The following is a 17729-nucleotide window of genomic DNA, read 5'->3' on the forward strand; positions in this document are numbered from 1 at the left end:
TGTCCCAAGCTCATAACATCTCATGGAGCACTGTTCAATCCATCATGGAAAAATGGAAGGGGTATGACAAACTGCAAACCTACCAAAACATGGACGTCCATCTAAACTGACATCCCAAGGAAGGAGAGTACTAATTAGAGAAGAAGCCTTTGGTCACTCTGGAGGGGCTGCAGAGATCCACAACTCAGGTGGAAGAATCTGTCTACAGGAAAGCTATTAGTCATACAGTATACACCACAAATCTGGCCTTTGTGGAAAAATGGCAAGAAGACAGACATTTTTTAAAGCACGCCACAAGAAGTCTCGTTTGCAGTTTTCAAAAAGCCAAGTGCTCTGGTCAGATGAGAAAAGTAGAACTTTTTTACCTAAATGCAATGTGTGGCGGACAGCTAACACTGCACATCACTCTGAAAACATCATCCCCAACGTCAAACATGGTGGTGGCTGCATCATTCTGTGGGGATGCTTTTCTTCACCAAGTACAGGGAAGCTGGTCAGAGTTGATGAGAAGATAGATGGAGCTAAATACAGGGCAATCCTAGAGGAAAACCTGTTAGAGGCTGCAAGAGACATAAGACTGGGGCATTGTTCAGCCTCCCACAGGAAAACGAGACTAAACATTTTGCCAAAGCTACAATAGAATGGTTAGATCAAAGCATATTCATGTGTGTGAATGGCCCAGTCACAGTCCAGATCTAAATCCCATTGAGAATCTTGAAAATTGCTGATCACAGATTATCTCCATCTAATCACATTGAGCTAGAGCTGGTTTACAAAGAAGAAATTTCAGCTTGTAGATGTGCAAAGCTGGTAGAAACATACCCTAAAAGGCTTGCAGCAGTAATTGCAGTTAAAGTAGGTTCTACAAAGTATTGAGTCATGCGGCTGTGAATCCAAATGCACCTCACACTTTTAAGATTTATATTTTTAAAATATTTAAAAAATAAAAGTATCAATCACAGATACTTGTTACTTTGTGCTGGTATATCACATTAAATCCCGATAAAATTTAAGTTTGTTAGTGTCAACTGAGAAAAAACAGCTCCATCGAATGTAAAATGAAAACTTCACAGGTGGCGGAAAATGGCCACACAACCCCCAATTTTTTCCTTTTTTTTAACTTCTGTTTTTTTTGTCACCACTAAAATAATAAAGGTGAATCATAGTTAAAGGTAATTTTTTACCACAAAATGTACAAATCAATTCCCAACAAACATTGTCAGAATTGCGTTTCTTTGACAATTTCTCCCCACTTGGAATTTTTGTTCCCGTTTCCAGTAAACTATGTGATAAAGTTAATAATGTCATTCTAAAGTACAACTTGTCTCACAAAAAAACAAGCCCTGATATGTGGACAGAAAAATAAAAAAGTTATGGCTCTGGGAAGAAGATGAGGAAAAAATGAAAATGCAAAAAAATGGAAATTGTCCAGTACAACTCATCCCACAAAAATCAAGCCCTGATTATGTGGACAGAAAAATAAAAAAAAGTTATGGCTCTGGGAAGAAGATGAGGAGAAAAATGAAATCACAAAAAAAGGGAAATTGGCCACGTTGTGAATGGGTCAAAGTAAGAACTAGTAATCCCCATAAAATAGTAATTCTGGGCCGTCTTTTCTTGTACTACTAGAAACTTAGCCACTAGCAAAGTCGGAACTGATTGGACAGTGTGAGATGGTGTAGTGACAACCCAACTGGTGACATCCATTTATTTATACAGTTCTATTAAGGATATCGGAAGAATGACACAATAATATCAATAAATAAATAAAATATGCTCCAGAATTGTTATTTTATAGACATTTTGTACTGAAACAGTCATGTCAGGAAATCTGACAGATCACCATTAAATTAAATTTCCATCTGTCTATTACCTTAAACATAATCTGATGTCATTTTCAGAGCATTTGCACTTTTCACCAAGTTTAAAGATATCCTTAAAAAAAATCTTAATTCTCTTTTCAAGTTCCAATATAGTTCTTGCTCTCTGAAAGGAAGAAAACAACAACTGAATGATATTGATTATTGGTTGCTTTGACTTTGTATGTGCTTCCCCTGTCAAACATCCATCCTCAGGCTCATATTGGACAGGGATCATACTTCTTACCAGGGGATAAGACTCACTGCCAAAATTATCATGGATTTTGTGACAATGAATTAAGCCATTAGTGATAATACCACAACTACAGTTTAACTTCGCATACATTACAGGCTATACGTATGTGGACTCAGAAGGTCACACCCCGAGTTGCTTTAAAGAAGTTGCCAAGTATCGGACAAAATTAGAGCCAAGGTAGGTAAGGTAAATAACAAATCATTATTACTTTACACAAAGGCTCCAATCCATTAAAGGAATTAGAACTCCTAAATCCCATTTGAAAAATTGCAAAATTTTGCCCAACATGAAGATGTGTAAAAATGTTTCAACTTTTGTCATTTTCATACCAGTTTTTTACAGTTCTGCCAAAATGGGCAGAGCTGTGGTGGGATGGGGGGAGGCAGGGACTTTATGCCATACCTCATTTTATTCATGACTAGCCCTGGTGTTCCTTTGGGTGCTTTCATATTGCATTTAGTGGCGCCATCGGGACATTTGTCCAAATCTACGCACTGCAGATTGGGGTTCAGATATATGTGATGACGAGGGCATAGACTGTAATGGTGACTGTAATGCATCATTTTTGGGAGTGTACGCCTACAGGAGGTGGACAGTCAGACGTAGTAGACTGTGTCTGAGTGTCCACCTTCTGTATGTGTACAGTCTTGAAAATGATGCATGTCAGAAAGCTGGTTTACTCTGTCGTCACCATTACAGTCTATGGCCCCATCGGCGCATACGTCCGGATCCTGTTTTGCTGGGGGTTTGGATTTAAGCTCCTACGGGACCAGCAAACATGTCTTTAGATGCAAAGAGAAAGCACCTTTACAATAGACCTAACTGCATTCCCTGATTGATTGCGACCGTAGAAGACATGTAGCTCGCAGCACTCTCCTTCAGAAGGACGTAAAGTCCAAAAGACCAAACGATAAGTATTACAGTCAACGTCCAAAACAGTTGATAGCTGATCAAGGCATGAATTATTTTGCCATATTCAAAAAACAACGTTTCGACCAATATCAGGTCTTTATCAAGGAAGACTGGTGGCGTTTATCAGGAGTGGGTAGTAAAAACCTGGAGACAGATTGCCTTGAAATAACTTATTGCATGTTTGATAACTACACTCACATCCTTATCCCATTTAATATTTTTTTTAACACTAGAGGTTTGTTTTAGGTGCTTACTCATGGAATTAACTATACTATGTACACACCTGAAGCCTCCAGATGTTTTCACTTTCCTTAGAAAGCGCATCCACGGTTTCGCTCATTAATGCAATTAACATATTAAGGAGAAGCACAAATGTTAAGATGACATAAACTATCAGAAGAAGCAGAAACAGGGTTGGATATTTTGAGTCCTGTTGCAAATCCAAGTCTCCTAGCCCTATGGTCAGCTTGAACAGTTCCACAGTAGATGTTCTAAAACTGTTATAAGAGCTGCACACATTTCCTTCAGCGCAGTGCTCCATTAGTGACGCAAGAGCTGGGGAAATAAAGCAAAATAAAGTCACACATTTCATGTACTGGCAGATTATTTATATATATATATTTTGTTTTTACAGAAAATTTCAACAACATTTATAATGTTTCCTTTCATTGATACAACACATTAAACAATGTATGTAACTATGTGGGGGATGGAGCAAAAATATAAAAAACAACAAAGGAATACTGGTCCTCTCTTGCACATAATACATTGTTGTTGCTTTTTTTACTATTAATCCATTAGCTTTAGAAAATTGAAAGTAATCAAAACAAACATTGATAATATGTCATGAAAGGGTGCAAGCACAGAAAATCTGTTTACTGAAAAATATCCTACTCCGGTATATACCTCCATTGTTACCACTGCAAATTGTAATGAGTTACTTCAATTCCTCTGCCCCTTCTTGCTAACATATAGACTGTAGGGGTGGAATAAAGGGAATCTGTCAGCAGGATTTGACACCCCAAACTATTTATATGTACATGTAGCTCTTTCAAAGACAAGTCCAACAATACCTTTACATGACCCGTCTGTTCCTCCATTGATGAGAAATCAGAGTTTTATTTGAGATGTAAAGAGATTGTAGAGCCTCTGTCACTCCAGCTCTATTTCCTGCCCAGTGTCACTTCCTCCTGCTTGTCTGATGTCTCCATTGCTTGAAGTCAAACAGCATAGAGGCTGTCAGTCAAGCACGAGGAGGTAGCGTTGAGCGAGGAATAGAGCTGGAGTGACGGAGGCTTCAGATCCACAGCCTTATTTGAATACCAATTAAAAGCCGATTTCTTAGTAACAGAGGAATGGACTGGTCATGTAAGGGTGTTGTTGGACTCGTCTTTGAAAGAGCTACATGTACATATAAATAGTTTGGTGTGTGAAATCCTGCTGGCAGATTACTTTTCAGTAACACATGACTGAAGGATCAAACTAAATAAAGGTTTGCTTGCAGTCTGTATGTATGACACATCAGGGCCGCCATCAGGGCATTACAGCCGTGACTGGCGTATGGGGCCCGGTGGGCAGAGGGGGCCCGCATCGGGCCCCATCTCATCTGCTCACCGGGCCCCTAACGGCAACCGCAGGCTAAACCAGGCCCTTAGCGGCGCTGCAGCTGTTTAACGCTATTGATGTGCGGGCCCGCACGTCAATAGTTAACAGCTGCCAGCCAATCTGAGGCTGGCAGCTGACGTCAGCCGCAGCGTGCATGTCGCCGGCGAGTGCGCCGCGTGCTTCAGCAGTGTGGAGAGAGCAGGAGCGCGGTCAGGTGAGAAGAACTTTTTTTTTTCTTTTTATTGAGAGCGGCGATCCGGGGGGCCCAGGGCAGAACGCTGGACACAGGGGCAGAACGCTGGCCACAGGGGCAGAACGCTGGCCACAGGGGCAGAACGCTGGACACAGGGGCAGAACGCTGGACACAGGGGCAGAAGGCTGGACACAGGGGCAGAAGGCTGGACACAGGGGCAGAAAGCTGGACACAGGGGCAGAAGGCTGGACACAGGGGCAGAAGGCTGGACACAGGGGCAGAAGGCTGGACACAGGGGCAGAATGCTGGACACGGGCAAAATGCTGGACGCAGAATGGAGATACGGGGCATGATTGGAGACACGGGGCAGGATGAAAGACATGGCGGCATGACTGGAGACACTAGGGCATGACTGGAGACAGATGTGGCAGGATTGGAAACAGATGGGGCAGAATGGAGACACAGGGGGCATAATTGCAGACATGGGGGCATGATTGGAGACGGGGCAGAATGGTGATACGGGCATGATTGGAGACAGACGGGGCTGGATCATGTGGCAGGATGGATACGATGGATACAGATGTGGCAGGATGGGGAGATCATATGGGACAGAATGGATACTCATTAGGGCAGGATGGGAGAACATATGGCTGATCCCAGGAATGAGACACACGGGGCCAGGATGGCGAATATTATTACCATAGGGGCTAATTAAGGGATATTATTACTGCAGTGATGTATTTATTTTATTTTTTGAGTACACTGTTTTAAATGGGGGGGGGGGCGGTCCTGTTACTGTATAGAGTGATACTATGTTACCTTCTTCATGTGGTGTAATGTAGAAGTTGGGAAAATTAAGTAATGTGTTCTGCGAGTGGGACTCGAGATAACTGTGTTATTCCCTGCAGAAACGAGTCCTGGCTGGATGAAGTGATGGTGATCTGTTCTGGATGAAAGATGAAGGACTTCACCTAGAGACGTCACTGGTGAGTCAGTGTGTTACCTATACACTGACACTATACACTGTATACTATATACAGAGCTCCTCTGTATAATATCACCGGTGATCACTGTATTACCTCTACACAGACACTGCATACTAAGTACAGATCTCCTGTGTATAATGGCACTGATGGGGATAGTATTGTTGGGTGTTTTTTATTACTGATCAGTATTGTAGTATTCAGTCACTATGTGGTGGTAATATGTGGTCTGGACATGGTGTTGTGGTATTTGTTCCTTGTATTTGATATTATTCGGTCACTGTGGTGGTAATATGGTGTCTGGTCATGGTGCTGTGGTATTTGTTTCTTGTATGTGGTATTATAGGTCATTTTAAAAATTTAAAAATAAATAAAAATAAACCTAAATTGTACTGCATATTTTAACAAATATTTAATAGGTTACAGTAGAGTAGGGCCCGGCCAAAAGTGTCTACCTTGTCATTTTGGTGGCTTAAAAAATCTTTTGGCCAAAACAAAAGCTGTCGGCCATATGTGTGATCTGGTGATGGGAACTGTCAATGTGTGATTGGTGAGAAGTGGAGATTTTCCAAGAGAGAGCGGTGGGACTGTGGACAGTTCGAGGGGTGGAGGAAGGGCTGGGGTGGAGGCTGGGCGGAGTCTCAAGCGGGCCCCGAAAATTTTGCCAGTATAGGGCCCCGAAATTTCTAGTGGCAGCCCTGTGACACATCATCATACTCCTTGGGATATGTGGAGCCAAAATGAAAGATAAGGAAAGATGGATGTGTAATTGTTTAGCTATCTCAGACTATTATGATTATAAAAGAAAAGCATGGAGCTGCTTACCTACACCAAATCCAAATAGAAAGAGAATATACACTAATAAAAACTTCAAGACATCGTTCAAGATAACCTGCAAAATAAATATACGTTGTTTTATCAGTACATTTATAATCATACATGTTTATCATCAGAATAGTTTCTTGCAGTATGTGTTTTTGTCTGGTGTTCTGCTGTGGATCGGTAGGGTCAATGTCAGAGCATACTATTATAGCTATCCATGGAAATGCAATAAATATTAGTCAAACATATCACTTTTGGATCATCCGGCAATTTAATAGGGGCAGCCAGAATGTGCTTTCATGTCTGCAGGACTCAGACATGTTGGATTTCAGTCTGTGCAATCCATTGTTGTTCAAGGCATCACCATCAAGTTTGTTCTGCGGGCCCCTAAATACTAGTTACACCCAAGATAAATATCATAATAAACTATTATTCAGTGTGCTCCACCTTTTAGGTTGGTGTTTCATAGTGCAAGGCCAAGATGCCGTTGCTAAACAGTGGCTTTATATAAGCTGCACCGCCTTTCCGCTGTAGTAGAAATTCATTACAAATTTCTTGTTTATTGTTAATGGCTGTTATCTAATTGCAGAGCTATTAAGAATAAGTTAGCAATTTGTAATGCATTTCTAATAATACAGCAGAAAGCCATATTGGCCTATGTGGGATAGCAGACGTAATGAGGATCTTATTGCAGAAGATGCAAGCTGAATCACACTGAACTTGTAAGTCTAGTAGGCATGTGCCTCCGAGAAGAATCCTGGTATCTAAATTTGTCTTAGGCTGGTTTCACACGTCCGTGTATTTCCGATACGGGGAAAAACGGTACTGGAGATATCCGCGTCCGTGTGTGTAATACTTGCGGCACACGTGTGCAACCGTGTGCCACATCAGTACCACACGGATGGACAGCAGGGAAGAAGCGCTACAGTACGCACTGTTCCCGGGTGCTGAAGACGGCTCTCATCATTCTCCCCTGCTCTGCCTGCAATTTGTGCGAGCAGAGGAGAATGATAAGAGTAATATTCAAGTCAAAACAATGACAGCAGGTGGTGGCTTTTGAGACTATTACTCCCATCAACCTACACCTGCTGCCGCTAATAGAAGTGACAGCAGGAACGGATGATGGGGGTATTCCTCACCCGCCACCTCCTCTATAACTAAATAAATAAATGAATGAATGAAAAACCCGGCGTGCGTTCCTCCGTATTTTCTATAACCAGCCAGGCAAAACTCGCAGCTGGGGGCTGCAACCTATCCACTCTCAGCTTCAGTAAGGAAGGTTATCAAGAATAGAGGGGTCCCAACGCTGTTTTTTAAAATTATTTAAATAAGTAATTTAAAAAAAGCGGTGTAGGGTCCCCTTCATTTTTGACAACCAGCCTTGTTAAAGCTGACAGCTGGGGGCTGGTATCCTCAGGCTGGTAAGGGGCCATTGATATAGGCCCCCACCAGCCTAAAAACAGCCCGCAGCTGCCCAGAGAAGGCGCATCTATTAGGACTGTGGTAAAATGCCAGTGATGAGGTCACTGCACCACTGACCGGCGGTAGCCTCGATGATGTCACCACTGGTCAATGATGCTGCACTCGCAGCAGCTCATTCACCAGTGGTTCTCAGCCTGGACGGTCACATCTTGGCATCATCCAGATTGAAAACTATTTCTCCCCCAGACATGGATTACAGTGTGGGACAGTATGACGGATAAGTGAGGGATATTGTTGCTTTTTTAATTTTTTTTATTTTATTTTATTTTTTACAGGAGATCGAGGGCTTCGGTGGAATAGGCGTTAGGTGAGTATAATTGTGTTTACTATTTTTAAATAAAAAAACAAAAAAGTGTGTTTTGTTTTATTTCTAATAAAATACGTCATTCTGGCTGTGTTTTTATTTACCATATAACTATAGGATTAGTAATGGATAGGTGTCATATAGATGCTTCTCCATTACTAAGCCGTGGGCTTGATGTCACCTGACAATACAAAGGTGATATCAACCCCACAAATATGAACCCCACTTACCACCGCTACAGGGCAAGTGGGAAGAGCCGGGCAAAGCGCCAGAATTGGCGTATCTAATAGATGCACCTTATCTAGGCAGCTGCGGGATGCTATTTTTAGGCTAGCTGGAGCCTATATCAATGACCCCTTACCAGCCTGAGAATACCAGCCCCCAGCTGTCAGCTTTGGCAAGGCTGGCTGTCAAAAATAGGGGGACTCCATGCAATTTTCTTTTAAATTATTTATTTAAATAATTAAAAAAAACAGCGTGGCTGGTTCTTCTTGATAACCAGCCTTGCTGAAGCTGACAGCTCAGGGTTGCAGCCCCCAGCTGTGGGTTTTGCCTGGCTGCTTATAGAAAATATGAGGGAGCCCACGCCAGGTTTTTATTAATTTATTTAGTTACAGCGCAGGTGGCGAGTGAGGAATGCCCCCATCATCTGCTCCTGCTGTCACTGTTATTAACGGCACCAGGTGTAGGTTGATGAGAGTAATAGTCCCAAAAGCCACCACCTGCTGTCATTGTTCTGACTTGAATGTAACTCTCATCATTCTCCTCTGCTCACGCCGATCGCCGGCAGAGCAGGGCAGAATGATGAGAGCCGTCTTCAGCACCCGGCGCCAGGGAACAGCACTTACTGTAGCACTTCTTCCCCGGCGCCCATGCGAATCACACGGATGACATCCATGTGTGTTCTCCATGTGCACGACGTTTTGTGGCCTGTGCTGACGGTAAAAAAGTCTAAGTGTCGGGCACACAGACACACGGTCCATGGAAACATGCTGACATGTGCACAGACCCATTCGTATGACTCCGGTATGTGTGTAAACTGTCAGCACACTTACCGGAGACACGGATGTGTGAAAGAGGCCTTAACTGCGGGTGTGCACAAGGCTTGTCTGTTATCACACAAGTGTGATTTGATTTGTATAGAAATTTGTGTTTGGTCCTTTCAGTGTTTTTGAAGATGAGAAAAGAGAAGCATGCAGCTCTATTCTTAAAATGAAAAAAAACAACAACTTGGATTTGAACTTTCTAACATCTCAATGTAGTCCAATTACTGTACTTAATACCAACATATGTGTACGTTGGACTTGTTGACCGGTTAGAGAGAGGTTTCAACTTCTTGACACTGAATATTAGTTTTACTACTTACCCTCTGAATCATAACACTGTAGATCCCCAGAGCCTGGAATCCTCTTGTGTAGAACAACATGTTTATCCATCCAAGTGCTACAGCAATGGCAACAAAGGCCAGGTATACTTGTACTCCAGATACGTAGGTTATTGTTGATAGGATAACCAGGACGGCTTGTGTGAAGCTAAAGTAAAAAAAAAGGTTCACATATGAAACGGTGGTAATTTTTAGTGATTGCTAAAACACACACATATATATATATATATATATATATATATATATATATATATATATATATATATATATATATATATATAATAGTGCAGCGATGCAGTAACCCAGGAAAAGGTTCAAAATAAAGTCTTGTTTATTGTACAGCGTACTCACAAACAGAAAGTAAACGAGACCTCCGGTACGCAGCCGGGAATAAAAGAAGATAGTCAGCGACCAGTTGCCGTGAACGAACTACACCACTGTGTACGCTGGGATGTCAGGCTTTAGACTCTGCCTGGCCCCAGTTGCTTCACACAGAAAAAATTCTGCACAAGTCTCCTGCTCGGTCCACTTCCAAGACCAACACTGACAAACCCAAACCGTCCTGATGGGGTTTTTTTTACACTCTCTCAGACCCTGTGGCCATGGACCACTTGCAAGATCCGGGCTGGAAAAAACGGAAAGGCCCCACTACCTTCCTGCAGTCCGTTTCAAAAATAAAAGCCCATATCGGTTTTCTTGAACAATTCCTTGGTCAAATAGCTGTCCAGGTTCCAGCTTACTTTTATTCTGCCTTGTGACTTACAGGCATCCCGCTGTGACCACAAGGCACTCCAGCGGATCTAATACACTTCTGAGCACATTGTGGGGGACACATAGCGACCCTCGCATACGACACCCGTCACTGCCTCACAATATATACATATAGCTATATACCGGTATATAGGAAGTGGCAGAAGATCCACGCTATGTATTAACCGTATTACTGATCCCAACTGAAATAGTAAGTAGGATTAAAGCTAAATATTGCTAAAAGTTAGGACTTACAATAGAACATGGAACCACGCATCAGACACCACTGATTGTAGGTCAGAAGGTTTCAACCAGAAAATTCCTATACCCTAGAAAATAAAAAAGAGAATCTGTCAGCAGAATTTTCCATGTAATCCAAGAGCAGCATGATGTAGGGACAGAGACCCTGATCCTGATACTGGGTTGCTCGTGGTAGATTATTTATTTATGTATTCACTTATGTACCACCATTAATTCCTCAGCTCTCTAAATAAGGCTGTGTTCACACTTTGACCAAGGCTTCCTTATAGCCATGATCATCTTGACATATCAACTGAACCCTGAGGGATCCTAAAGTAGATATCTACATTTCTATAACAGATTGTAATAGTTAGAAAAATGGATTACAAACTCATACAAAATAATACTGACATTAAACTTCTGATATATCAAAACTATGCATATTTATTTCTGTAAAAATTCACTGACAGCATCATTAGATGGTGTAAGATCTGCAGTAGATAACATTTCCGCACTTTGTGGGTTTCAACAGTTGATCTCATGGTCAGGAAGAATGATTCATTGATTGATAATGTACCATACCTCGTGAATTATCAAGAAGGCAGCGCAAATGACAATAAAGACGTGCCCAAGAAGCTGAAAGACTCCACTTGTACTGGATAAGCTAAGAGTGATCAGACCCTGCTGTGAGAAAAACACTATAATTATATTTGGTAATCAGCCTTGGAAGTTTTATGCTAATGATGTACTAGTGCAGTGGGGTCTGAATGTTGGACGTTGCACTTGCTCTTCTCCTGACAGTCTAGTTATTAGCCGCCCCCTGCCTGTCTCCGGTCTTTGACTGACAGGTCACTGCTTTGTCTGTGACCTTTCTCCTCTGGTCAAAATTTCACGCATGCGCCTTCATTGTTGGGGGCGAAGCATGCGCAGCACCCTCCAAATGACAACTGAGTTGAGATATCGATCTGCACATGCCCCACTCCTGGCAATGAGTATAATTTTGGCTGGGGGAGGCAGGTCACTGAAAAAGCAATGACCAATTATCATAGAAGACGGGAGGTAAGCGGGGGTGCAGAAAATGCCCAGACAGGCAGGAGAAGACCAAGTGCAACGTCCAGCCCCGGTTACACCTCATTGCTCATTACAGAAGAATGAAAAAACAGATTTCTTCAAGTTTAGTTAAGAAAGGTAACTGGTAGTTGCAGTTAACTGTCTTAACCCCTTGATGACCAGAGGTATTTTAGCTTTTGCATTTTCACATTTTGTTCCCATTTTTCCCAGAGCCATAACTTTTGAATTTTTTTTGGTCAAAATAGACATATGGGGGCTTGTTTTTTTGAGGGACAAGTTGTGCTTTTGAACGACACCATTGGTTTTAGCAAATCTTGTACTGGAAAACTGGAAAAAAAGTTCCAAGTGTGGTGAAATTGCAAAAAAAAGTGCAGTTCCTCAGTTGATTTTTATTTCTTTCCTTACAAGGTTCACTAAATGCTAAAACTGATCTGCCATTATGATTCTCCAGGTTATTACGAGATCATAGACACCAAACATGTCTAGGTTCTTTTTTATTTAAGTGGTGAAAAAAAAATCCCAAATTTAATTAAAAAGAAAGGCACTATTTTCCTAGACCCGTAGCGTCTCCATGTTTCGTGATCTTGGGCTGGGTGAGGGCTTATTTTTTGAGTGCCGAGCTGACATTTTTATAGATACTTTTGGTATAGATATGATCTTTTCATCACCCGTTATTGCTTTTTATTGCAATGTAGCGGCGACCAGATAATGTAATTCTGGTATTTTTAATTTTTTTCTCATTACGCCGTTTAGCGATCAAGTTAATTCTTTTTTTTATATTGATAGATCGGGAGATTCTGAACACGGCGATACCAACTATGTGTATGTTTGTTTTTTATTGTTTTATTTTGAATGAGGCGAAAGGAGGGTGATTTGAACTTTCATATTATTTTTTAAAATATATATTTTTAAAAACTTTTTTTACTTTTTGCTTCGATCTCCTCTGCTACACACAGGCGATGATCAGATCGCCTGTGTTTAGCAGAAATGCTCATTTGCTATGAACGTCGACCATGGGGTGGCGCTTATAGTAATCTGTCAATGACAACCATAGCGGTCTGCTGGAAACCTTTGGTTGTCATGCCAACTTATCGTTGACCAGCAATCATGTGACGGGGTCACTGATGGGCAGGATTAGCAATGTGCTACCGGTAAGCATGTCCACAGTCAAAGATTGACAGCGGCATTTAACTAGTTAACAGCCTTGGGTGGATCACGATTCCACCCACGGCTGTTGCGGGCATATGTCACCTGTGTAGATCAGCTTTCAAGTGCCCGGAAAGGTGCGGGCTCTGTCGCCGAGGGAGTCTGGCATCGGCATACTATTACGCCCAATGTCAGAAAGGGGTTAAAGGAGTAGTCCGTTCAAAAATGAAAAGTTTGCAGTCACTATGTGTGACTGCAGACTTTGAATCCTCCCAGCGCATGCACTGTGCGTTGTGAGGATTCGCTGTTCAGAAAAGGCAGTCAGGTATGCAATATGCATACTCCCGGGCAGAAGCCGTCTAGTGGTAGCACCTCGCTCCATACACTTGTATTGGCGAGGCCACGCTCGCTAGATGGGTTCTGCCCGGGAGTATGCATATCGCATACCTGACCGCCATTCCCGGGGCAGAGGACGGTGAATCCTCACAGCGGGTAGGATTCATAAGTCTGCAGTCACACATAGTGTCTGCAGACTTTTCATCTTAGACCTGACAACACCTTTTAAATGTCTTTTGCTATGTGGTCTTTACATTCTTACAAAATACAAATGCAAAAACACATATTACTTGTATTCATTCTAAAGACGCTGTTAAATAAATGCTCACTGTACCTCAACGCCTTGTGGTCGGTAGTATAGGAAAGTAAAAATAATATTGAAAGCAAAGAACAAAAGAAAAGACATAAAAAACATATATCTTGCAAATTTCTTCCACTTCATCTGAAGAAGAGTATGGAGAGGCTCCAAAGCTAACAATTCATGACGATTCTAGGAACAAAATAAGAGGGTTTAATCTTACAATATGTACAGATTATTTGTACTAATGCAGACTGCTCCATAGTTACATACTTAGTAGGGTAGAAGAAAGACACATATCCATCAAATCTGACCAAGGAATGGGAAAGGATAAAGGGAATGGGGTACAGGTACAACCCCCATCCTGACTGCCCTGAAAGAGTATGTTTTTTTTTCTCCTGATCCCAAGTGTTGATCAACTGGATCAACATTCAGAACAAGAATTTACACATATACATAAGGATTTGTAGTTTACATCTAAAAAAAAGCATCTAAGCCTTTCTGAAAATCATTGATAGTTCCTGCTGTGACCAGCTGCTCAGGTCAGATGTTTCAAGGATTAAAAGGTCTCCTGTTAAGGAAAGGCTTGTGTCTTCTGGAGATTGAACCTTTTTTTTGTCTCCAGACAGTGGGGAATATCCTCATCTTTTTTTTAGAGGGTTTTACATGAAGCAGCTTTTGACCAAATTTTTTTGTATAAGCCACTTATATAATTGTACAAGTTAATTGTATACCTCCTTAGATGTCTCTTCTCTAAATAAATGTAATTCTGTTAATCTTTAACCGAGATCCTCCATGCCCCTTATCAGTTTTGTGACTCTTCTTTTTTCATTTTCTGGCTCCAGGGCATCATTTCTATGAACTGGTGCCAAGAACTGAATTCAGGAGCATAGCTACCGGGTGGGCAGAGAGGGCCTGATCTGGAGGGGCCCACCCGGAAGCTACCACTACCCTTAAAAGGGTGGCTACAAACTGAGCCCTTATACAGATTAAGGGCACCCTCTTGCAGAGTGGGGGCTACTAAGGGGGCCCTTAAGCAGAGTAGAGGTTACTAAGGGGGCTCTCCTACAGCGTTGTGGCTACTCATGAGGCAATCATATAGAGTGTGGGCTACTAAGACAACCATTGAACAGAGGAGGGCTACTAAGGGAGGCCATGATACAGAATAGGGGCTACTAAGGAAGACAATATATGTACTGTGTGGACTACTGTGGAGGCCATGATACGGGAATACTGTGGGGGATATCATACAGTGTGGAGGCTACTGTAGGGGGCCATTATACAGTGCGGAGGCTACAGTGGGGCCATCAAAGAGTCTTTTGGCTACTAAGGGAGTCATTCATCAATCATGGGGCTAATAAAGGGGCCATGGAACAGTGTTGGGGCTACTAAGTGGGCCCTCATACAGATTGGGGCTACTAAGGGGGCCCTACTACAGAGTAGGGGCTACTAATTGGGCAATCGTACAGACTAAGGGCTACAAAGATGTCCATCATACATAGTGGGAGCTACTAATGGGGCCATCATACAAAATGGGGGCTACTAAGGGCGCCAGTATACTATGTGGACTATTTTGGAGACCATCATACAATTTTGGGAATACTGTGGGGGCCATCATACAGTGTGTGGGCTAATGTGGGTCCATCATACAGCGTAAGGACCTGATAAAGTGTGGGGGCTACAATAGGCCCATCAAACAGTGTGAGGCTACTTAGGGCTAATAGGGACACATGTGACAGCAGCGGCTCAGCATTGGGGTATCATCTTTGTTGTAGACTCTATAGATGAGCCATGGCTGAAAGAAATTGTCATGTCGGTCTGGGCCAGATGGAAAAGACAGTAAAAATGAACGACTACATCAGGAGGATATCAACTGTAAGTCACTATCTATAACTGTATTGTAGTCTTGCAAATTCAGTAGATGGATAAAATCACTTCTTAATTTTCAAGCAAAAAATACATTAAAAAATCCAGCACATGAAACAGGGAAGAGATTCCTACGCATTTTGAACACGTAATGTGCTCTTAGTCATAGCACCTTACAGTTTAAGCAAAAGTAATTTATATTGTGGTCAGTTGTGCCAAGGTTTTCACGAACAGTGACATTTCCAACAAGCTCTGCATCGTTATATAAGACCAGATTCAACAAACCATCACATCTTGTCAGGTCTATCACAAACTGGCCCATAAAATGTAACAACAAGCTGAGGAATTTTCTCTACTTTGCAGTAGTTTCAGTACCATTATTCCACTCCATATTATAGTAGGTAAATCTTCAATAATTTTTCCAGCCTGTGAAACTGGGGCCATCTTATTATGCAGCCGACCATCCAACTTCTCATAGATGTTGGGGCGAGGTTTATATATTACAATAAAAATTAATTTTTCACTGTTTGCCTCTCTCTGTAATTCCATCCATCCATAAGGTCTCCACTTTCCCGTAACCTTCCTCTCCTATTGCCACTGTCACACTCGCTTTCATATAATTCCTAACATTCAGGCATACTCCTCCTCCTTTCTTGCTGGCCTGTTTTCTAAGAGAGCGTAAAATCAGGAGGATTTACAGCCCAATCAGGGGAAGAGGCAAATTCTGTCTCAGTAATACCAGTTACATCAAAGTGTTTTTCCAATACCAAAGCCTCAGATCTTCCATTTTAGTCCTGGCATTTGTGCACATACACTTTAAATTTCCATTCAGTTTTTCACATGCTGAAATGCTAATTCCTAAATTGTTGTGGTCTCATTTGTCTTCACTATTTGTTTATAACACATGGATCTCTATTTCCACCAACTTAATCATCCCTTTACAGTCCACTTCCCCTTCCTCCATTATAGTCTACCCCCTTTCTAACCTACCCCTTTATTTTCTGCCTTGTCCTCCCCGTCTGCCACACCTGCTAGAATTATCTCCCCCAGCATAGCAGACCCCCTTCCATTCAGGTGCAAGTTATCTGCAGAATACAGTATGTACCTCAATGAAAAGGCCGCCCAGTGATCCAGGAACCCAAATATTTCGGTTCTGCACCAAGACGAAAGCCATGCCTTTAACTTGCTAAGTTCTTGCTGTCTCTCCTGTGAAGCGCATGGCATAGGCAATATTGCAGAGAAAGCTAGCTTGGAGGTTTTTCCTTCTGCTTGCAGACTAATTCTTTAATGTTATTATTAAGGATCTTCTACCTAACACATATTCTGTCATTGGTTCCCATGTAGACCATGACAGCTGGATCATTAATCAACCCGTTCTACCACATGCCAAACTCTGGCACAAGGAAGACAGGAATTCATTCAGTTGAGGCAATCTTGGCGACGAATTATTTTATACCTGTCTTCCAAATTGTAAGCACAACGCCCAAACCCATAACCCAAAACAGGGAGTGGGTAACACTTCATATAATTAACTCTAACCTACCAGGAACACAAATACATATATTGTGATCCAAGAAGTGCCACAAAGCTATTCATAAAAATGAACAAATTTTATTTACATAAGCTTAAAATACACAAAATACATACATACACATAAAAGACAAGGTGCCTCTATTCAACCAACAAATGCGGTCAGCACGAGTAAAACACTATATGTGCAAATCAAATGAATATAGGAGTGTGACTAATCCGTCTACTATACAGTCATATACCAAGTCCCTTCAATTACGGCGCTGCATACATCTTATTCATATAATAAATAGTTCAAACTGGACCCACAATTGTATGGTCAAGCATGTAATCTAATATTGTTAAGTGCTGCTGAATTGCAGCCACTTAATCTAATGCAATGCGCTGAGACTGGTAAAACTGATAGTACACTGCTCCACATATTGACCAAGGTTTTCAACACATTCACCGCTATCTGCTAAATCTCAAAACCTATGCTGTGGTAGCAATACCGATGGTTCACAAGAAGTGTCCCTTGCTCCATACATATTACCTGTTTAGTGCCTTAAACTCGAATGTGCTCAGCCTGGTGGCGTGCTGTTACCGCGTTGCCCCGACGCGCGTTTTGCGTGATGCTTCTTCCTGGGGGTGTGTCTTAAACGGTCCGTCTCATTGGTCTTTATATGATGACCGTCCAATCAAAACAGTCAAGG

At 42.0% G+C, this 17729-nt stretch overlaps 1 protein-coding gene across 7 annotated transcripts in view; it reads right to left on the reverse strand.

Moving 5' to 3' along the window:
• LOC143815207 (transient receptor potential cation channel subfamily V member 3-like) overlaps positions 1-17729 on the reverse strand; it is a 106582-nt gene that overhangs the window by 6449 nt on the left and 82404 nt on the right. For 5 of the 7 annotated variants that reach the window (XM_077294211.1, XM_077294213.1, XM_077294216.1 and 2 more), the window contains 7 exons: positions 13678-13833; positions 11373-11474; positions 10806-10879; positions 9783-9948; positions 6634-6700; positions 3311-3582; positions 1874-1986 (listed from right to left, as the gene is read on the reverse strand). In XM_077294211.1, coding sequence (XP_077150326.1) covers positions 1874-1986; positions 3311-3582; positions 6634-6700; positions 9783-9948; positions 10806-10879; positions 11373-11474; positions 13678-13833 — 950 coding nt within the window. The remainder of the gene's footprint in view (positions 1-1873; positions 1987-3310; positions 3583-6633; positions 6701-9782; positions 9949-10805; positions 10880-11372; positions 11475-13677; positions 13834-17729) is intronic. The other 2 variants (XM_077294212.1, XM_077294217.1) reach the window with 1 other exon arrangement.

Source organism: Ranitomeya variabilis, chromosome 3, assembly GCF_051348905.1.
Source record: "Ranitomeya variabilis isolate aRanVar5 chromosome 3, aRanVar5.hap1, whole genome shotgun sequence".
NCBI classification, from domain to species: domain Eukaryota; kingdom Metazoa; phylum Chordata; class Amphibia; order Anura; family Dendrobatidae; genus Ranitomeya; species Ranitomeya variabilis.